At 48.4% G+C, this 23,065-nt stretch overlaps 1 protein-coding gene across 1 annotated transcript; it reads left to right on the top strand.

The window, feature by feature from the left end:
- The first annotated feature begins 833 nt into the window (after nt 1-833).
- Spry4 (sprouty RTK signaling antagonist 4) lies at nt 834-13,308 on the top strand. The gene is made up of 2 exons (XM_026384420.2): nt 834-993; nt 10,949-13,308. The coding sequence occupies exon 2, from the start codon at nt 10,996-10,998 to the stop codon at nt 11,893-11,895; it is 900 nt and encodes a 299-aa protein (XP_026240205.1). The 5' UTR covers nt 834-993; nt 10,949-10,995; the 3' UTR covers nt 11,896-13,308.
- The last annotated feature ends 9,757 nt before the right edge of the window (nt 13,309-23,065 follow it).

Genomic DNA, 23,065 nt, shown 5'->3' with positions numbered 1-23,065 from the left:
TCGGGAGTGGGGAGGCCTCTGGCTGAGTGGACAGAATCGCCCCGGGGGGTATTGGAGCCGGAAGAGGCCTCGGCCCAGTCACTGTCCACACCCAAGAAATGGGGGAGGGGTGGTCTGCACTCAAGAAAGATTCAGCCTTAAGGAAGGAACCAGATTCACTCAACAACCCCCACCCCGCCCTTCTTGAATATGGGCGATGGACGTTTTCTTAATTTCTGGTAAAAGCAGATTCAAAATTCCTTCCCCCAGCCCCCAACGCCCTGGGGCGCCGCTGGTCCCAGCAGGGGTTCTCTCACCCCCGCCCCGCACACTGCCTGCGGCGGGAAGAGATACCCAGATCTAGGTGTGTCCACCCCCACCCTGCTCTGAGCCTCGTATCCGGAGGCCGCAGCGCCCCCCACCCCCAGCGACACTGAGGGTTCCTGCCCAGGCCCGCAGTGGTGTGAAGGTTGCTTTTACCTCCTCTTGCAGGCTGGGAGGGGGTAAAGCCCGCGCAGCTGAACCAGCTGCAGCAGTCGCCGCCGCCCTCCATTCATTCAAAAAAAAAAAAAAAAAAAAAAAACCAACAACAACCTCCGCCCGAACCTCCACCCCTCTTTGTAAAAGAACTACGGCCCCTTAAGGAGCCAGAGCCAGCCCCAGCAATCACGGGTTAAGTTCTTTTCCGGCCCCCCATTCATAAAAAAAGGAGCGCAGCGCATGCGCGCGCGGGGTCTCTTGTGCCCACCCATTCATAGAATCGCGGACTGCGCGCGTGCGCACTGGAGCTCCCTTCCCTCCCATTCATAAAAAAGCCATTTTCCCAGGCAGTGGTTGCAACATCGCCGCTGAGGCAGCGAGCAGAGCTGACAGCCCAGAGCTGGAGCTGCGGGACTCCGGGAGCCTTGCGGGTTCCTGTGGCTGGCGTCTGCGAGTACAGCAGCGGCTGACCCGCTTGGGTTCGGGGATTTACACAAACGTGGAGCGATGCTTGTGACTCTGCAGCTCCTCAAAGTAAGTCTATGGCCGGTTTGGGGATCCGAAACTGCCCCTTCTAAGCCACTACGCGACTCCCCTCGGGCTGGGGCAAATGGTGCGCTATTTCCAGTCGCGCTTCTGTGTTCCTTCCCTCTGCTTGCGTCTCCTGGAGTCGCTGCGGTGCGCCGCAGCTCCTTGACGCCCTCCGCCCGGCCGGCACGGCTCTGGGGGTGTTCAAAACCTGGCACCGCGGTTCCGACCCCTGGGCATTGCCAAGCCTGACTTCCCCGCCCTCTGCGACTCGGGAAGCCCCGTGCGCGTCCCGGGAGTTTGTCTCTGGCCTGGCCTCTTTCCTCCTGCTGCCACCACTCGCCTCGGGCGCTGGAACCGGAGGCTTTGGGCTTGGTCAGGAGCCACCACTTGGGTCTGGGGGGCGCCCTCGCCTTGGACAGCTCTCCCACCCCCGGGCTTCGTGCCCACGGTGCCAGCTCTACCGTGAATCTCCCCAGCCCGCCGCAGCGGCCTATGCTCGACGTAGATTTTTCTTGCCCCTTCGGATTCGGGACCGACTGGGTTTCCCCCCTTCTGCCTCCGGCTAGATGGTCAGCTCGGGGCCAGCCGGGCATTTCTACTCCCTCTCCTTAGCTAGGCGGTTCCTAGCCGTCTGACCTTTGCTCGGCTGCCGCGTTTTATGCTGTGCAACTACCTTGCAGTTGCCTTTTCCTTCCCCTGCCTCGGCAGAACCCGAAACTCCTCGGCTACCCGGTGTCTCCCTATCCCAGAACACAGAGCTGTGCCAGGCCCCAGGGCCCCCGGACCTCGCTAGGTCTGGTGGGGGCTGAAGGTGCGTTTACATAACGCCGGTTGTGTGAGAGCTGGAGGAAGAGGTTGCGTGCGTAGGAGAGATAAGGCTCCCACTTTCCCTCCTTCCTTCTTGGTGGTACCAGGCTTGACATCACCCAGGAGAGAGAATAGAGACGGTACGTTCTGAGAAATTCTGAATCGCCAAGGCCACGGGGGGCAAGGAGGGGGATGAGGCGGGTTTGGCCAGCCAGGGCAGCTGGAGTTTGGCTCCATCACTGGGGCCAGGGCTGTGCCCAGTTCCCCCTCCATGCAGACGATCAAAAAGCATTTAGACAGTAGCTGCTCTTGTGCAAGAAGACGGTTTCTCAATTCTCTTTGATTGGGGGCTGGGGGTTGTGGGCAGAAGAAGCAAGAGAGGCGGAAAATGGTTGCATGGCTTGAAGGGCTGAGGGATGTAGCGATTAGAGAAATGGGCTGGAGGGGCTGGATGGTGAGCTGAGGGTAGAGCTGCTTGCTTCCTCTCACCAACTGCTGGATGGGCATCCATATTGCCAGGCCTGGGTGAGAGCAGGAGGCCTCCTTATGGCGCAGTGAGCCTTGGGGAGAATCCCCCACCAAGGCTGTGCTGTAAGAAAAGGTGGAGGGAGATTCAGTGGGCGTCCAGAACTAGTGGCAGCTCCCCCTCTTTCCTGCCTCTAAATCAGACCATGATTCTCTCCAGTTTGAGGAGAGGCCGGACATATCGGAGGCCAGAGAACCTGTGGAGGAAGGGAGCAAGCACATGTCTGGTTAGCAGACCAAGACTCTAACCTTCTTGACAAGCCTCTTGGGGATACAAAGCTGGAAGGTAAAAGGCCCAGAGCATTGGGAAATAGAGGTTTATCAATCTCTTAATATGCGCCGGCTGGCCTGAGGCCCTACCCAATATTGCACTGTGGATTTCACAATGTTTAGAGTTCTCCGGATCTTCACACTAATGGAGCATAAACATCTGAAATTTTCAGCTTTTTTTCCATTTAGTGCTGGTGTGGGGTGGCCTAAGAAAAGGAGGGCTGCAGTTGGTCTCTCTTTCTCTGAGGGGTGAGAAAGAAGTTGTAGATATGTCACTGTGAAATTGCATTTCCTCTATTTCCATCCCTTGGGAGGGTCCTCATGGCTGGCTCCAGGTGAATCCTCATCTGGTGAACAGTACACACTGACCAATTGGAGCTATGTGGCTCCTCTGGGGAGGGGGAGAGGGAGCCTTTTGGTAGATTTTTTTTTTTTTAATCTCCATGGACCGATATTTGCCATCTGGGATGAGGGAGACATTAAGGACATCTGTTGGTTATCTTCCATTTTAGATTCTGAACTCAGAAGTCACTCCTTTGTGGATTGTGGGTGCCCCCCTTCCCTATCCCTCCTGCTTGATCCCATGACTCTTTCCATATTACCTTCTTGAAAGGCACTCTCTCCATAGAGTTTTGGTTGGGGATAGCGGAAGGAGACAGAACACATAGAATAGATGATTTCAAGCTGAAGCAGATTAGGGGCTGGGCACTAGTGAACATTTGGGGCTCAGAGGTGACGTTTTTGTCTGCATCCTTCCAAGATTATGGAGAGATGTGGCCTTTTGGAAATCAACCCTTTGACTACCTCCTACCCTTTCCCGCAATCTTGTAAACCTGACATTGCATGTTCCTAAAGGGTTGGCTAACTTTCCTGAATAACAAATTAAGACAAAATGTGAATGTCAGTGATTTAAAAATTAAGGGAGAAGCCTATTCATAAAGTGGCCCTTGAAATGTGTTGCTATGGGGCTTAATACTTTTTTTTTTTTTTTTTGAGACATGGTTTAGGTTGCCCAGGCTGGCCTGGAACTTGTGATCCTCCTGGGATTACAGGTATGGGCCACCACGCCCAGCATGGGGTTTAATACTTTGGAACCACATATAGGGATTTCAGATTCTGATGCTTAATGTCCCTTAGTGTGGCATCTTCCAGCTACCTATTTTGGGCCTCCACAAGCATTATTTATTTATTTATTTATTTTTATTAAATTAGGCCATCTAGTCAGGTAAGACCTAGATGTTGGCAGGAAGAAGACCTAGAAAGAGTCCTTCCTCTTTCTTTCAGAGAATTATAATTTTGTTCTGAATCTAGAGTACCTGTCTTCTTGGCCTCTACTAAGGTGCAAGTCCCTTGTGACAACAATCTCAATCCTGGTGAGGATTTTTGCCCTAGTCTGTGGGTTTGACAGTTGAAAGTGTGGGGTTTGAGATGTAGAAACAAACTCCAGACATTTTTAAGGCAAGGGAATAGCGAGAGTGGAGAAGGTGTTCCATCTCATGGTCAATCTGGATCTCCCTGACAGGGGAAAGCAGTAACTCATTTGGGGGGGGGAATACATACATACATATATATACATATATATAATTATATAATTATATATATATATATATAATTATATATATATATATATATATATAATTTCATTTATTTTTATATGTTGCTGAGGATTGACCCTAGTACCTCACACAATAAAGATGAGCACTCTACCACTGAGCCACAACCTCAGCCCCTGGAATATACTTTTGCTCCCTCAAAAAAATCAGAGCAGTTGGACCTGGTTACTGGGAAAGATGAGGCAGAGGAATCCCCAAGTTCAAGGCCCTCCTGGGCAGCTTAGTGAGGTCGGATCTCAAAGAGAGAGAGAGAGAGAGAATTAGAGCAGCTGGGGGCCAGGGCAGAGCAGGGATGAATGATTAGGCAAACCTGCTAAGCATGGGCCTTGATGGGGAACAGTCTTCCCCGAGGGCCTGCAGAGCAGCTAGTGAGTGGTCAGCACTAGGGCCTTGCTCCCTGTTACTGGGATCCTCAGAGGAGGGCCTAGTTTTAAGGGTGCCTCTAACTAACTAAATGCATCATACAGGAGGTGCGGGGTGTTGCATGATGTAAGAGGCGGGGTATTCTTGGTCTGGGGCCACCCTGCAGATCCGGGCAGCTGACAAGTCTGGGGAATGTATCCAGGACATGTGGCTGGGCTTAAGAGGCTCCACCATTCAGCTGTGATCTCGATTGTTCTTTCCAAGGACAGGCCCCAGTCAGTGGAGGAAGCAAGGGCACTGGGGAGGGAGCACAGATGTGCTGGGTCTAGTGGAGGAGGGAAGGGGCCCTTCGGGGCAGGTGGCCACTTTTAGAAGAGTGGTTTCCCTTGTCGGTAGTCTTGTCTGTTTCTGGCTCGGGGAAGGGGGAAGTCATTTCCTGCCTGGTCCCAGGAGTAAGCTAAAATCTATTATTGTCTGTTCATTTCTTGGTGGAGGGTAGGGAGACAAATAAGACCATCTTGATGTGTGTGGGAAGAAGCTCTCCCTTGGGGGTCTAGGGTTCTGGTCCCACATTGCACCTTGACTTCGGCCAGTACTTCCCAAATGATGGTGGTGGTTAGCAGGTTCCTTCTAGCTTCCTAGCTCCCTTTTCTGACATGGCTATTAGTGTGTGTGTGATGCTGGGGATTGAACCCAGGGCTTCCATACACTAAGCAAGCCTCTACCACTAAACTACACCCCTAGCCCTCGGATTCCTCTTTTTTTTTTTTGGTGACCCTGATGTGATTTGAACATGATTCCTTTTTACAGGATCTGAGTAGACAACAATTAATGGGGTACTACAGTGAAGCCAAAACTTGAAGCTGGTTAAAATTACCCAGAACCAAAGTACAGCCAGTCTCCCACCCATTATATGCTGGGACTTTGGAACTCAGCAGATTGGTTGTGAAAGAAGGGAAAGAAGTACTGGGAATTGACAACTGGTGATAGGGTGAAGTGATGAAAAGCAACTGTTTTCTTTTGTGATCTCTGATAGATTGAGGTGAGCTCCTTAGTGCCGGTGCTGGGGGTGGGGAGGGGTGCTAGGGGCAAAGCAATTCGAGGAGAATGGAGGATTCCCAGACAAACCCAGCTGCCTTAAAACCTTTATTCTCCCACTGGGCCATTCTCAGCAGAGTTTGTCTTCCTCCTTAGGGTGCAGGGAAGGACAAGTCGCTGGCTTCCCTTGCGTCCCTTCACTTTAGAAGTCTTTTTAAAGCAATAAGTCAACATTTGGTTATAGCTTCATTAACTAACACAGGATATTGTCAAAAATAACCAAGCAATGGTGGTTGAAAGTGGTGGGCGGGCTCTCTGACAGTTTAAAGACCTTTTTTCTGAGTTGTTAAAGGGTTAAACAACCTTCACTGAAAGAACCCCCAGAGACTCAATGGGGCAGTGCAAAAACTGCCCATTCAGTCAGAGCCTTTTGCCAGTTTGTCATTAGCTGACCTATGGCTTTCAAAATACAACTGTCAGGTTTTCCCAATATTTCCCAACTCCCCTCTCTAGGGTAAGTCCAGGGGAAGATGTGGGTGGGAATAGGCATCTGGCCCACTTGTGTGAACCCAGTTGTGCTGGGTGATTAACAGACCTCTTGCTTCTTTGCACCTGGCCTGTAGGTCTGCAGCCCTTCCCCGCAGGTACAAATGGCAGACTGGCCAGCTCTGGGCTCCCAGATGTGCCAAACAGCAAACACCAAAAAGGCTGTGCATTCTGGGGGTTTCCATATCCTGAGGATTTAGTCTTCTAGAACTTTTCTGGCTTCCTTGTACCTCACTTCTTCCCTTCCCCACAGACCTGTCCAGGAAGCGCCATCCATAAAGGTGCTTAGGGACCTGTAAATTCAACTTGGTAGATGCAGAACAGAGGGGATTCCCTTTCCAGGGTTTCCTTTTAAGGATTGCTTTGTAGTGAAATCCTGTAAGTGAGACCCATTGGATTTTAAGGAAACTAAAAATGAAAATAAAGAGGGATGAGGTGACAGAAAGGAGAGCAGGGAAAACTGAGAAGTTGAGATAACTTGAGCTCTGTGCCTTCCTTGAATGACAGGAACTTACAAACCCTTAGCTTCCCACTCTCCACCACAGTGAAAACTCTAACTGGGGAGCAATCTGATACAAGCCCTGACTGGCTTCATTTCCCTGCTCACTGAGTTACTGAGACCCCAAATGGCCTGGTGAGGTTCCCTGGGGGTTGGTGGCAGACTGGGGAGGCTGAAGAGGAGGGGGGTGGTCTATGGCTACAAATGTGACTGGTATTTCCATGAATACTCCGGGGTTAAGGAGGGCTGCATGGCTGAGTTCACAACCCCTGCTGTCTAGGGTCTCATCCTGCCCTAATCACTCCCTATAATTCAGCCACCCTTTGTGTTTTCATTTCTAACTCTGTGGAATAGGTACTATACTTCAAGGTGATGGCAAGAGTGCTTAGCCAGAGCCTAGAAATGCTTCCTAATATTAGCTGCTTCCTTAATTATTATTAGAATGTTGAGTGAAGGTGAAAGTTCTCTTGCCTTATGCCACCTAAAACTCCAAAGAGATGCTTCTTTGGCTAAGTGCAGTGTTGGCTTCATTTCTCTTTCTAGAGTCTTCCAAATTGGCTATCAGTCTCTTCCAAATAGCCTACATGAGGCAAAGCCTTGTCTCCTATTTATAGTATGAACCTCTTCCTTCCTTGGAGGGGAAGCAGAGGTATGTATTAAACTGCATTTAAAACCCAGGGTAGTGGTGCATGCCTGTACTCCCAGTGACCTGGGAGGCTGAGGCCAGCCTGGGCAACTTAGCAAGACCCTATCTCAAAATAAAAAGGGCTAAAGACTTCACTCAGTAGTAGCCCCTGAGTTCGATCCCCAGTACTGTTAAATAAGTTAATTAAACTGCACTTAAGATGCACAATAGCATTCAGAGTGGAGGGTAGGCATGTCCCAGGATTTGCAGATTGGTCTTCTAAACCAGCTCTCAGTTTTTCTGTTTTTGAGACATCATGGAGCTGTGTTGGTGATTTATCAAATAGAAAGAACGGGAATTGTTTTTCTTTTTTTACCAGCCAAATAAATTCATCAGGGGCTCTTGGAGGGCCCTCCTACAGCAAGGGTCCCTGTACCAGGCAGGTGAGGCCACAGGCCTGAGCAAGTTTAAGCAGTGAAACTCTGAGCCAGCCATTGGTTTTTTGCTGAGCTAGTAGCCGGAAGAGAGATCCTACATGAAGGTTATGGTAGGAAGATACATTTTAGAATATGCCTGCTGGAACCATCAGATGCTTCTTGTCCTGAGAGAGCTGAGTCATCATAGGCCAAGCTCCCACCCCCAGGCCTGGCCTCCATTGCAGGCCCAGATGTTGACAGCTGCCTCTGGGTGGGGGGTGATGGGAACCTGCTAATGCCAACTTCCCCACTGCTTGCAGTGGCTGCTCCCACCCTGGCTTCCTGGTGGGACTTTTCGTGAATTGGGGAATCTGCCCTCTGATTCCAGAGCCCGTTAAAATCCCTGAGCATTGCCCATGGCTTTTGTTTCATCTGCCTGCAGCTATTTTCAAAGAGTTCCAGCAATGAACTAGGAAAACAAGAGTGGATAATCTGAGATGCGGGGGTAGGGTTAGGTACCTTTACTGTTCTGGTAGCATGGCCAGAACCCCAGAGCTGAGACAACCCCAGCTACACGGGACAATATCATCTTCAAACTGCCACTGATATTTTGTTGGCAGGACCTGTAGTATTACTAACTCAGGCTTTTGGAATAAGGGGATCGTGTTGTCTTTGTCTAAGGGTGAGATTCCAAGCTGAGGCACTTCTTGGAGGGTGCCAGAGAGTCTTATCCATAACATTTTTCATTATACCAAGTTCAGCCTTTTCCTCTTGTTAAAGTCCCAAGGCTAGGAATTTTGGCCCCTAATCCTGCCTGGTCTGTTGACCCTCGATTTCATTTATTCTAGAAGCAAGGCCTTGAGACTCTACTTAGAATGAGTACCTGAGATAGCATTCCCTGGAAAAACTTCAACCCATAAGTACTTCCTTGTGTTCTCTTTGTCCAGCCCTGACCACAGGATCCCCAAGGCAGGCTGCCTTGGCAAATAACTACACTGGTGGCAGATTCACCAGATACCTAAGGCAAACTGCTACTGGGAGGACTCCTAACTGAAGATGATGTTCTCTGAAGAGATCTTTGGGGCAGGTGATGTCACCAGGTAGACTTTATCTAAGATAGGAAAAGGTGTATAAAGAAATTCCAGCATCTTTTAAATGGGCAGGGCTGTGGGAATAGAGTCAATAGTTGGTCCCCTGTGTCAGTGGGGAATATCAGTTGACTGAGCATCAAACCTTGTAGAAAAGATTTGCCTTTTTCCCCATTTAGCAGTATAGATGATACACAGATGAGCCTTGCAGAACCCTTTTTAATCTGCTTCATCTAGAGCTAGCTCTATTTGATTGATTTGAGGCATCAAATCTTCCTCAACAATTTTAACTGGCAGAGGAAGTAACATACTGAGTTCATTTGAATGCCTCCTTATCACTCTCCTGTGATTGGAATATCTAGATGGACCCACAGTGTCCCAAGTCCAGAGAGATATGGGATGAACTACACATGGAAACTATCCCCATCCTCTTCTTCAGCAGCTCCTTTGAGAGAAAGTTAACCTATTAGCTGAGGGATAGGGTCAGCTTTCCTAGTTACAACGTCATTAGCATCTTGCAAAAGCTTTTACGGAAACACCACCCATAACACTAATCCAGTGGGGTTTTTTTGTTGTGTAGCCTGTCATCTTCTCCTTCTACACCCCTCCCTCCTCTCCCCATCCCCTGGAGTTCTTAAGGGTGGAATCTTCCCAGAGTCTAATCTGTCCCTTGGATTCCAAATTGCATCCCCTTGAGCAGAGGTCTCGGCCTTCTGCTGCTATTTCTTTAAATTGATCTCCATCCGAATTCCAAATGTAAAGGTCAGCAGGCAAGGAAATGGCACTTCTAATAGAAAACAATGTGCACTTTCTAAATTTGAACCAAGCCGTTTCCGCTCTTTGATTTAAGTGACTTCCTGGGGTTCCATGTCAGGCGCTGCAGTTGAATCTCTGGCCAGATGCCAACTTAAAATTGCACTCTCTCAGTGAAATTAGAAACTGATCCAGTGTTGGCTTAGCTATTCTAGTAAATAGCATTTAGGCTGAATGTTCAGCTCAGCACTTGGAAATGGGCGATGTGAGCGCCCCTTGAGAGGATTTCCCATCCAAGGTGTCAGAAGCTCACCTACCCAGGAGTTATTAGCCACTGGAGGTTGCTACCCTTGGAAGTAGTAGTAATAAGTTAATATCCTGGATGTGCAGGCATCAGATATAGCCCTTCCTTCTCTTGTGAATATCTGAAATAATGGCTTTTGTTTATCCAGCTGATAAACTCCGTGGGAGCACACAGGGGCGGTTGTGTTCAGCACCCAGCGCAATGCTTGGCACCAAGTGCTTGACAGTGCTCACGGAATCTAAACTGTTCTCGGGTATGATAAATTGTCAAGTACTTGCCATGCACCAGGCAGTGGGCTAGGTCCTGGATTTGCATTTTCTTATTTAATCCTTGCAAGAACCCATTTACATGGAGCTGTAGCTCAGCGGCAGAGCATGCGTGAGGCACTGGGTTCCATCCTCAGCACCACATAAAAACAAAGAAAATAAAGGCGTTTAAAAAAACCCATTTACAGATGACAAAACTAAGGCCTAAGGCATAGACATGAAAGAACTCATCCACAGACACGCTGGTAGGCAAAGGTAAGAATTCAAACTCGGATCTAATTCTAGATTCTGTGTTTATAAATGTTGATCTGTACATTTTAAATGAGCGTGTTTCACAGCAATTGTGAGAATAGACTCAGACTGCCCACGTTTGAACCTTGGTCCTTCTATTAATACTTCTGTGTGACTTTGGACAAGTTACTTGGAACATTAGTTTTTTTGTAAGTAGAAAAGGGGGATAATAGTTGATAACATTTTACCATTGTTGTAAAGAGTTAATGACTTAATGATATACATGATACTTAAAAAAGAGTAACTTAAATACTACTTTTTAAATTTTTTCTTTCTGGGTATCAAACTAGGACCTCATGCATGCTAGGCAAGTATTCCCAGCCCAATAAGTGTTATTTCTACCATTATTATTAGTAGTATTGTAATTATTAATATTAATTATCTAAGCCTTGGATGTTACTGGAAAGTCCACTAAGGAAACTTGGGAATTGAATTCCCATTTTACTTGGGCTTCCAAGGACTGTTGGGCGGGTCGGGGGGGAGACCTTTAACAGGCTGCCTACTGATTGATGCCTGGAATCCATTCTCTCTTCCTTTTCCCCACTTTCCCCCAGGGCCCTTAGAAGCCTGTTTCTCGGCGCGGTCCAGGACCTCCAGCCCCATGGAGCCCCCGATCCCACAGAGCGTCCCTTTGACTCCCAGCTCAGTCATGGTGCAGCCCCTTCTTGATAGCCGGATGCCCCACAGTCGGCTCCAGCACCCACTCACCATCCTTCCCATTGACCAGATGAAGACCAGCCACGTGGAGAACGACTACATTGACAACCCTGGCCTGGCCCCCCCAACTGGCCCCAAGCGGCCCCGGGCTGGGGCCCCAGAATTGGCCCCAACACCTGCCCGCTGTGACCAGGATGTCACTCATCACTGGATCTCCTTCAGTGGGCGCCCCAGCTCTGTCAGCAGCAGTAGCAGCACCTCTTCTGATCAGCGGCTCCTAGACCACATGGCCCCACCACCTGTGGCTGAGCAGGCCTCGCCCAGGGCAGTGCGCCTCCAGCCCAAGGTGGTCCATTGTAAGCCACTGGACCTAAAGGGCCCAGCAGTCCCACCAGAGCTGGACAAGCACTTCTTGCTGTGCGAGGCCTGTGGGAAGTGTAAGTGCAAGGAGTGTGCGTCCCCCCGGACGTTGCCCTCCTGCTGGGTGTGCAACCAGGAGTGCTTGTGCTCGGCCCAAACCCTGGTCAACTATGGCACATGTATGTGCCTGGTACAGGGCATCTTCTACCATTGCACCAACGAGGACGATGAGGGCTCCTGCGCCGACCACCCCTGCTCCTGCTCCCGTTCCAACTGCTGCGCCCGCTGGTCCTTCATGGGTGCCCTCTCCGTGGTGCTGCCCTGCCTGCTCTGCTACCTGCCCGCCACCGGCTGCGTGAAGCTGGCCCAGCGTGGCTATGACCGCCTGCGCCGCCCTGGTTGCCGCTGCAAGCATACGAACAGCGTCATCTGCAAGGCAACCAGCGGGGACGTCAAGGCCAGCAGACCCGACAAGCCTTTCTGACACTTTGGGTTGAAGCCCCAGTGCTGTCGCTAGAAACGTGATTCCTCCTGCCAGTCTTCTGAGGCTGACCTTGCTTCACATCCCTGGCTTGGGAAGAAGCAGGCAGAGACAGCCACCATCACCCACCCTCTGTTCCCCAAAAGGATGAAGATGTACTCTGGGTATTTTTAGGGTCTTGGAACTTTGTGTCAAGCAGACAGTGGCACGGGCAGGGTGTGATTTTGGGGGGATTTTTCTTTTTCAGAAGACGGAACACAGATGTGGACGCATTTCCCAAGTTGCAGCTGCTTGATGGCCTTTGGGCTCCTTGCTCCTCCCTCCACTTTGCCATTATCTTTGGCTCTCACAGAAGCCAGCTGACTGTCTGGGAAGGAATTGTTAACTGAGGGCCAGGGTCACCTTGAAGAAGACCCTTGGAGTCTCAACTTCTCAACCTTCTTCTTCCCCTCCTCCCTCCACACCAGTTGGCTCCTGCGTCCAGGAGAAGGTCTAGAACCCTAGCCATTCCTATTGTATATACTTGGGAGTCGCTGAGAACAGAGGACAGCAAGTGAGTTGAAGCCTCGTTCCTCCTCCTGCCTCCCCAGAACCACAGGATGGATTTCGGAGCCACCGAGCAGTGCATTCCTCTCTCTTGGCCGCATCACTAACTTGGGGTGTCCGCTCAACACACCGTCCACCGGTTCTTACTGAGTCACAGACTTGCCCACCTGCTCTGTGTCCTGAGTTCTCTCTACTCAGATCCTTTCCAGAAACTTGATGGGTAGAGGAGGCCAGGGGAGCACATGCGAGACCAAATATCATTTTGCCAATGAGTCTGAGGCTGTGGTCTCTGGATCCAGTCGCGATGTTTTTATAGAATAATTAAACCAGATGCTAACGGTGTTTTAAAAAAAATAATAATAAAACAACTTGCTTCCTTTTGGGCCACCCCCAGGAAGGGCTGATATCAAAATCTGGGGGGGCAAGTGACCTCAAGGAACACAATTCCCCTGCCCACCAAGAAGAGGATCTTAACAGCGAAGAAGAGGCAGCACCTCTCATTGGCAGAATGACAGCTGAGCCGAGCTGGGGCTGGGTTTCCTCTCTCCTGATTCTGCTGCTTACTGTCATAGCCTTTGTGTATAGTGACGCGTCTGTATCTTTATGTAAATAGAGATGGTGAAAAGAGTATATTTTAGTGTTAGGAAGCCCCAGCGGGGGAGTCAGAAGAACTCAAGAGAGGGTGGGAAAGTTCTCCAGGGGCCCCCTGGGATCAAGCCCTGCTTTTGTGCACAGCACACCCCCCTCCCGACAGCCCCCAAAGACGTAGCAACTCTTTCTTTCAAGGTGCTAAAGGACTCGGAAAGTGCAGCACGTCCAGTGGGTAGGTACTTGTTGCATGCAAAAGCTGTAGTGTGTCTGGTCCTCCCCCACCCCAACCCCCACCCCCACCCCAGCTGTTGTGTGGGGTTTTTGCTTTGTGTGGTATGTTGTGTCCCACCCCCACCCCATCTGTTGAGAGGAAATGGCCTGGGTCAGAAGAGATGCCCAGGTAAAATATGGAAGCGCATTAGATAGCATCTGTAGCATTTCCAGCTTGTTCTATAGAAACAGAACTGCCTCCAAAAAAGGAGGCAGGGAGCCCCGAGTGGCATGTACTTCATGCTTCTCAAGGACTCCTCCTCCCCCGCCCTTCGGATATTAGTAGTTAACATCTTATGATTTAGAATAAGTTAATTGTAACCATAGGTATTTATTGATTGGAGGAAGGGAGGGTCTTATTATTTTTGGCTTTATTTATGTAACATCTGCTGGCTTGTAAAAGGCGAGTATAAGGTATTGATTGCATCTTCATTTTCCAAGGCTAATTCACATAGCTCCCCTTGCCACAATTGTGATGGATGTATGGATGTTCTTGCACAAATTGGAGGGAATGGTGAAAACAAACATTCAGCAACCACTTACTCATTGAATGTATTGGAAGTGTGCTGAAGGGGCTGGAGAAGTTTTTCCTCAGATGAGGTGTGCAGAGATGCGCCCCCCCCCCCAAATGATAGTACACGTGCACTCTTTCCTGCAAGGCCAAGGGATTGGTTCTCAGGACCCCTCCCTCAAAATTGTCTCCATGGGAAACTTAACCCGGTGGCAAGTTGCACTTTGGTGATCTTGGTCTACATACCCATTCTGTGGAGAATTGGTTTTCATAAGCTGTGTACACACACACACACACAACACACACACACACACATGCATGCACACATTCACACACACACTGACCCCCTACTGACAAAGACCCCATTTCCTGGCAAATGGCCTCCTGAACCCTGACTTTTTGTGTACATATTGTAAACACGGATCTTGTGGGTTTTGGTTTGCCTTCTTTCTTTTTTCCCCTCCCCTGTTGTGGCTTGTGTTTAACCTGCTAGATCTGTGTCAGCAGAACTGTCCCCAGGAGTCCACCTCTGTGCCCCACGTGCGCAGTGGTGAAAGGGAAGCAGTGAAGGAAGCGCCCTGGGTTCTCCCAGCTCTGCCGTGCACCAGTCCCCTCAGCATCATCGGTTTTCCCTGGCTCGTTGGCCAAAAAGAAAAGGAAAAAATGTGGCTTGCCTGTGGGTCCTCCAGCCCTTCCCAAGCCAGTCCAGAGCCGTGGAGGGATCAAGCACTGAGAACACATTTCTGTAGCTGCTTCTGGCTGGTTGCTTGCTGTCACCAGCAGCTTGCTTGGCTGGATTACGTCTCATCTTGAAAAGTGCCAGCTGGTTCCCACTTCTCTTAGACCTGGGACTGGGGTTGATCTAGGACCCTTTGCCTAGTTTTTCTGTGGCTGCTTGCCTGCCCCGCCTTGAGGGTGGGTTCATGAAGGCCAGCACCCCAACAAGCACCTTGGGAACTGGGTCTAAGCTAGCAGAACCCTCCCAGATCAAGTGATAGGGTGCAACCAAGGCTCCTCTGAGAAACCGGCTGGAGGTGAAGACTGGTCCCTTCTGTTGACCCTTCACGGCTGACAGACAGAAGGTACGCATGTGGTGTGGGGTTTGTTCTGTGTTTGGAGTCTACATTGATTCCTGCTGTGCATCAAGTGGGACCCATTTAGACAGACTTGCCTGAGGTTGCACACGTGAAAATTGTGTCTGGCCAGAACCCAGGTGACTGTCACCTTGAAGTGTCACGTTCTCCTATGCTGCCCCAGGAAGTGTGATGGGGTGCAGGGACACAACTTTGCGCTGTACAGTTCACTATGGCATCCTGCAAGCTTCACCAGCCCTCTGGTTCATGCCTTTGGTAAGCATTTTCATGCCTTCTCTGCTTACTGTGACAGTGGATGTCAAATATTGCATTGCTATTGTTTGGCTGTGGGTAGCTGCGCGTATGCAGTGTTCTTCTCTTGCTCTCTCTAACTTGCTGCCCCACAGTTTGGTTTCGTGTTGCAAGCAGTAAAGCTGTTCCCTGGCTCCCCCTCCACCACATTCCTACTTCATTTTCCCCTTCACTGTAGCCCCTTCTCACCCCACCACAAAAAGTTACCACAGAAGGTTTCCTTTGTATAGAATATTTATTTTGAAGCTCTATTTTAATAGTATTTATTTTAGAAAGTCTACTATTGTAAGAGTTCTTCTGTTTGTGAAGAAAAAAACAAGTTAAAAACTGAATGTACTGATCTAGAAAATATCTATAAATATATATTGTTAAATATACACAGGTTGTTTTCTTGTGTGTCTGTGTGTTCAGTTTCTGGACCATCCTCACCTAGCAAGGCCTTTGGCTTGTCAGAAAACACTAGGCCGCTGCATCAACTGCAGGGAGCGCGGTCCTTCTGGGCTGGGACAGACCCCTGTCCCGCCTCTTGGATGACCTAAGAACCTTGAAGGAAAGCTTCACTTTATTGGGAGACGACCACCAGATGCTGTGAAATCCTCTTTCCTGGGCCTGTGGTCTCCTACACAGGAGATCTTGGTAACTCATAGACAAGGTGGGGAAGAGTAATCTGATCTGCTTTGTGAAAATTCTGCATCTCTTCACTTAGGCCTTGATTCTCCCAAATCTATAAGCTTCAGGAAGCCAAACCGAAAAGCCCTTGGTGACTTCCTGGTTTACAGTGGATTGATGGATATTGTCCAAAGCCAGTTCCTTTGATCACTAAAGCCTTCCATCCACTGAAGTACTTGTCTTTGCCCTTCTCATATACTTTCCATTTGATTTCCAGGTCCCCCATCCCCTCTTACTCTCAAACTTGGTAAGACCCAGCCACTTCTCTGTTTACACAACTGGGGGGATTTTTTCATTACCTCATGTCAATCACAGTGAGAATTGGACTTTATGCCTTGTTTTCTGGAAGAAAAATTATTAATAGTTCCTGTTACCAATCCGGAGAGATGACCAATGATGGTTAGGGGCGGGTGGAGGGAGAAATCAGGATCCCTATTTCAGTTCTTGGTTTTTCTAGAGATTACCAGTTATGGCCTCCCAGGCTCCTTTGTGAAATACAAGCCTTGTTCCTTTGGAGACATCCAAATGCCTGCCAAGGATCTCCTGGTCACTGCCCAAGAAGGCACGGAGTTTCTTCAGGGTGTTCTTGTTTATAATAAAACTTTGGAATAAAAGTAGGCTTGGCCTCCCTCTCTGTTGCCTGACCATGTGGCCTGTCCCCTCTCCGGGATGGACAAAGGTTAATAAGTGATTCAATTCTTTCTTCCCCATCAAGGTAAGTAACTGGCACTTGGGGAATAATTTATTTTTAATCAGCTCAGTCCTGATTGGTGTCTACCATATTTTGTCTCTGTCTTGGGTTTCTTTCTACTGGGACATAGGGTAGTCCCGCGCGCACACACACGCACACACCCTCACTGGTTTTTCTACTTTGTTTCTAGAATTTAGGGGATTAAAGCAACAAAAACTTGTACCAGGTGTTGAGTGCTTAAAGTCCCACCCACCCAAATGCTCTTGGAAATGGAAGCTGGACTTTTCCATAGAAAATGGGCTTCTCTTATCTTTATCTATCTGGTCCTATTCCTCTAGATTCCTAATTAAGAGATGGCTTTGGGGTGACAATCGTGGAATTTTCTCTTTTGCTTTACACTGAATATGTGTGGCAGATATCATGGTTATTTCCCTTAGAGATGTAGAAACAGGTCCAAAGAAGTCACGCCTATTGTGTGATGAGAGGTAGAGAGTAAAGACAATTTAGTGACTCAATTTGGGGACAAAGAACATGATGGAGGAGATAGAAGGCTCCCCAGAGATCCAGTGTAAAAATAAACAGGAAGGAAGGGGCTTGGGGTGAAGCATAGTGGTAAAGCACCTGCCTGGCAAGCATGAGCCTACGGGTTCAGGCCCCAATATTAGAAAAAAACATGGTGCAGATTTTAACCCTCTCTTTGTCCATGACCATATATCCCCTAAGAGGACATCACACCAGAACAAATGGTCTTGGGGGTAACTCTGGCAACAACTAAAACACACATACACACACACACACCCCTAGCCTGGACATCTGTTCAAGAGTTTTCGGAAGAACTGTGAAGGAATCCAACAAACCCAGGCAGCAGGCTCCATGCTGGAGGTGTGAGCCGGAGGAAAAGCCAAGAGGACATTTTTAAGAGCCTTAAGTTTATTCATCGGAACTTTAATAAAACAATATGTCCATGGCCTGGGGCAGGTATAATTTTCATAATTTATAGGTCTCTGAGACAGGAAGAGAGCTCAGGGCTTTATTGTGTTTTGCACGATAAATGGCATTCCAATTGTCTACATGATGCTCTTTAAGGACTCTTGTCTGGCAGCGGCTCAGGCCGTCTGGAACCCACCTGGGCCTCGAGGCCCGAGGCAAGGGGTGATTATGAATACATCTGTATGTGTTAAGCAGGAGATGATTGAAAAACTCCCTGGGTTCCTTCTGTCATTAGAAGATACTTCCTATGCCCACACCTATATTAACATTTAACTGTTGCAAAAGTTTGGAGCCATCCCTCATCCCTTTCCCTTCCTCTCCCTTGGGCCCCTTCACTGTATCCGAAGAGAATCCAGTGATGTCCTGACTGGCTTCCTCCCCTCCACTGGGCACAGTGGAGGGAGTAGCTCAGAGAGAGGTCACAGAGTGATGGGTGAGGTTCTGATTGTCATCAGCAGTTGGAAAACCTGCAGACAGGGCTCTCTGTGAAGCCTCAGGGCAACAGACCAAGCGGCCTCAGGATATAATTACAGAGAATATCACTTCTGAGCACAGATGCAGATTCTTGTTTACAATCCTGAAAACAATTAAACTAGGTTGATACAATCAGCCTCATTACAGATAGAAAATCAAGGCTTAGAGATTAAGTTGCTTGCCCAAGGAACTACATGGTTGATAAAGAGGTAGACCTGGGATTTCGAGGATCCACCTCCAAAGTCAGTCCGAGGAACACTAAGAAGCTTTTATAAGTATTAGGTCAAACTGTGGGCCACCTCCCCTGGGATGCCTTCCTGCATCCCCAGAAAGAGGCTTTCTTCCCCTGGGGCTTCTGTGGAAGTCAGTAGAATAGGTAGTTTGTTTAAACCAAGAATATTTCCACTGTAACTGAGATGGGACTTGAACCCAGATCTCACCAGTGAACCATCAATACCCCATATAAAATCCTAAGGGCTCATCATCAAGCGGCTTGGGAAGGATCCTCTGTGACCCTACAACATTGCCACCATCCCTTCTGACATTGCTCAGAACAGCATTCCTGATTTCCTCTAGGACAGAGAAATAACTGGGGCTGAAAAGTCAAAGTCTGTTGACTTCATGGGTAAGGGAGGAGACGTGAGTGAGTACGCAGACAGTGGGCGTAGGCTACGCCGCCCTTCCAGCTTTGGAGTAGACGGACCAGAAAGCCAAAGTGTCAGGGAGGAGTGGAAGGCAGTGGGGGAGGCGTTGGGGAAAAGGCAGTGCCCCACTCAACCCTCCAAGCGCCCCTTGACCATTTCTCGGGCACTGATCCAGCCAGCCCAAAAGCACTGTGTCCATCTAAGCAGGTCAGTTCCCAGAGTGGGCTTAGCAGGGGCATTGTGGCTCTCGAAGAAGAGACAGCTACTTCCACAAGGCCACTCTTAGGAAAATGGGGTAAAGAACACAGAGCCTTATGGTCCTCTGCGTGGGTCCCCCTCACCAGTGGCCTTCACCATCTGTGGTGTTGGGGGGAAGTACTGGGAATGGGGCCCAGAGCTTCGGGCATGAGGACTCTACCACTGAGCTCACTCCCAGCACCCCGTTGGTAACTTCTTAGTCTCTTAAAGATGGGAGAGCAGAGAACAGAAGAACTCATCTCTGCTCTCCTCTTAGCCTTGGTTTCTCCATCTTCAGCCTGGCAGTGTGGACCACCAGGTAAGCAACAAGCCACAAGCAGAGGTGCAGGCCTGTGATCCCAGCCATTCAGGCAAGGAAGGTCGTGGGTTCAAGGCCAACCTGAGCAACATATCGAGACCACATTTCAATAACCACAAAAAAAGTCACACTCTGTTGGCCTACGGTGTTCTTAAAAACTGGGCTGGTCACCCAAATTAAGGTTTCCCTACCCAGATCTAAAACTTCTCTTGGAAGAGAACTGGCACTCCTGGCCCCATTCTTTATGGCCATGATGGGTTGCAGCTGCCCTTCTCAAACCAGGCATCACCCTGTCCTTTCCTCAGCCCCCTTTCACTGCCAGAGTCCCCTGGGCTGAATGCCAGTTACCATCCATCATTGGATTTGCACCTGATGTCACTTGTACCTGCTTCTCTTCTATGCCTGCCTGGCCCTCTGCTTTTGATGCTGGCTGATGTCAAGTCTGATTGGCCTCCCTGGACAGCTCAACTCAAGACATCATGTTGTCTCAACCCCTGACTGGGGGCTTCCTAAGGATGCCAGACCTGTGTCATGTTACTCAGATGGCAGATCCCAGAGTCAATCCTAGAAAGGACTTGAGATCTAAGAGACCAGTCTAGGATTTGTGAGGTGGAAGATAAATTTTGGGGTGTGTTTTTCTTTCTGTTTGAGGCATGTTTTCTGCATCCTTTTTTGGGGGAGGGGTGAGTACCAGGGATTGAACCCAGGGGCACTTGACCACTGAGACACATCTCCAGCCCTATTTTGTATTTTATTTAGAGATGGGGTCTCATTGAGTTGCCTCACTTTTGCTGAGGCTGGCTTTGAACTCTTGATCTTCCTGCCTCAGCCTCCTGAGCCGCTGGGATTACAGGCATGCACCCCATGCCCAGATATGTTTTCTGCATTCTCAGAAGAGTATGTGACCTCTCCAAAATGTTAAGCATTACTGGTCCAATCCATGAGCTCCACCACCTGGATGAGCATAGAAGACCCTGAAAGTAAACAAGTGACTCCCCCAAGGTCACATACAGAGAGCCTTAGTGGCAAAGCCAAGAATAAGAGCCATGTTTTCTGGTTCTTTAGAAAAGAGACATTTTTTTTTTCTTTAGGAAACTGGTTTTCAGGCATTTATGAACCAATTTATAGTGTCTCCTACAAAAAAAAATTATCCAAAACTTATCAACCTTAATGATTATTATGATTGGTATATAGTTTATTCCCTCAAACTGAGATTGAAATTTGATTGCCCTTGTGGTGGTGTTGGGAGGTCATCTTTAAAAGGAGATTGGGCTGAGTGTGGTGGTATGTGCCTGTTATTCCAGTGCCCCGGGAGGCTGAAACAGGAGGATCACAAGTTGAAAGCCAGCCTCAGCAACTTAGGCCCTTAGCAATTTAGTGAAACCCTGTTCAAAATATGATATGGAAAAGGCTAGGGATGTGGCTCAGTGGTTAAATGCCCCTGGGTTCAATCCATGAAGTGATTGGGTGATTAGGTCATGAGGGCTCTGCCCTCAAGAATGGATTAACCCATTCATGGATTAGAACTGGGTGTTCTATTAGCCTGTGGTCCAGATACTTGAGAGCTCAGGAGACTGAGGTAGAAGGATCACAAGTTTGAGGCCAGCCTGGATAACTTAGCAAGGCCCTGTTAAAATTTTTTTAAAATTTTGTTTAAATAGTTGGGGATGGAGTTCAGTGACAGAACACTTGCCTAACATACACAAGACCCTGGGCTTGATCCCTAGTACTGTTTGTTACTAGGGATTAACCCAGAGGCACTTTACCACTAAGCTACATCCCCGGACCTTTTAATTTTTCATTTGAGACAGGATCTCACTAAGTTACTTAGGGCCTTGCTAAATTGCTGAGGCTAGCCTCAAACTTGTGATCCTCCTTGTCTCAGCCTCCTGAGCCGCTAGTATTACAGGCATGTGCTACCGTGCCTGGCTGATCTTCAGTACTGAAAAAAAAAAAAGAAAAAAGAAAAAGAAAGAAAGATAATGGATTAATGGGCTCTTAAGAAGTGGCTTTGGGGGCTGGGGATATCGCTCAAGCGGTAGCACGCTCGCCTGGCATGCGTGCGGCCCGGGTTCGATCCTCAGCACCACATACAGACAAAGATGTTGTGTCCGCCAAGAATTAAAAAAAAAAAGAAGTGGCTTTGTTGCAGAAGCAAGCTCTCTCTGGCTTGCTTACTGTCTCACCATGTGACATCCTCCTCCATGTTATGATGCAGCAAGAAGGCCGGTGTCTGCTCTTGGACTGCATAGCCTCTAGAAACGGGAGCTGAATGAGCTCATGCTTTTGGATTTACCTGCTCACAAGTGTTTTGTTATAGCAACAAAGTGGAACTAAAGCAATGATGTGACTCTTGTCACCCCCACTGCCACCCCCTCTCACACTCTTTCTTCTTCCTCTGGTGCCTTCCTGCTTTTCCTACCATATGCAGTGGTTTGATACTTTGTTGGCTTGTTCACAGCCTTCTGTTTCTACATGCTGGGTTCCATCAGGGCTGGAAACTTGGCCTCTTTGATCGTGACTGCAGCACTTTCTGGCTTTCATATATACATGATATTTGACTTGTCCACTGAGATCCAGGGATCGCTCTCCCCAAGTCACCCACTGCCTGTTTCTTTAGAAAAGAGATAAATCTGAGGGACCAGTATTTCAATATACCTCCTACCTTTTACCTGTTGGTAAGCTTCCAGAATAGCATCTGGCACAGGACTGGCATTCAAGAAATATTTGCTAAATGTATTAATTTGTAAAGATAGAGATTCAGAGAGAGTCAAATAGCCTTAGACTTTTTGTGTCCTGAAACTAGCCAAGTAATATAGTCTTTCCATTACATAATCATAATGATATGAATAGTAGTGCTAGCTCTCATCTCTGATGACTGACATTTGAGTATTTACCTGTGCTAGGGCACAATATTTTTAAAAGTTTCCTTGGGAGGGAGGAGGGACACTAGGAATTGAACTCAGGGCTTCGCACATGCCCAGTACGTACTTTTCTGCTGAGTCACAACCCCAGGACCCCCAAATAAGTTTTTTTTTTTTTAATCCAGAAGAAGAGGCTTTAGCAGGGTGTCTTCTGGCCAGCTGTGGGGGGTGGGTGGTGTGTGGGAGGAGAGGGTGGGGCTGGAAGTCCTGACCACCTTCTGTCTAGAATCACTCCCCATGGGCTGTATTTTGCAAACTGAATCTGGCAAATTCCTATCCCTCTACTTGCCTGTGACAGAATATTCTCAAGGAGGATAAAAAGAAGGCCTTACGGATTTGTGCTATTTGGTTCTTCTGGCCCTTCTAGAATGTGTACGGCTGCAAGTATTTATTAAGAGTCAGTATTAAACACTTACCACCTCCACCAGACCAGTATAAGAATTATTATTGGGGCTAGGGATATAGCTCAGTTGATATAGTGCTGGCCTCCATGCCCTGGGTTCAGTCCCTGGCAACACACACACACAAAAGAATTACTATTGATCAATTTGCAGAAAAAGAATCAAGGTGGTATGTGGGGTTTTTTTTTTTTTAATTTTATAAATCAAATTATATTTTTATTTATTTTTTTTAAAGAGAGAGTGAGGAGAGAGAGAGAGGGAGAATTTTAATATTTTATTTCTTAGTTTTCAGCAGACACAACATCTTTGTTGGTATGTGGTGCTGAGGATCGAACCCAGGCCGCACGCATGCCAGACGGGTGCGCTACCGCTTGAGCCACATCCCCAGCCCCTCAAATTATATTTTTAAAAAATAACTATTGCAAAAGAAAAAATGGGGAAAATAAAACTCCATCATATTCCCACTTATTCTCCTAAGAAATAATATTGATTACATGCTAGGCATCATCCTTTCATCTTTC

This window comes from Urocitellus parryii, chromosome 1 (assembly GCF_045843805.1).
Source record: "Urocitellus parryii isolate mUroPar1 chromosome 1, mUroPar1.hap1, whole genome shotgun sequence".
Taxonomy (NCBI): domain Eukaryota; kingdom Metazoa; phylum Chordata; class Mammalia; order Rodentia; family Sciuridae; genus Urocitellus; species Urocitellus parryii.
Note: the sequence above shows the minus strand (reverse complement) of the source record. Positions and strands in the feature narration are given on the sequence as shown.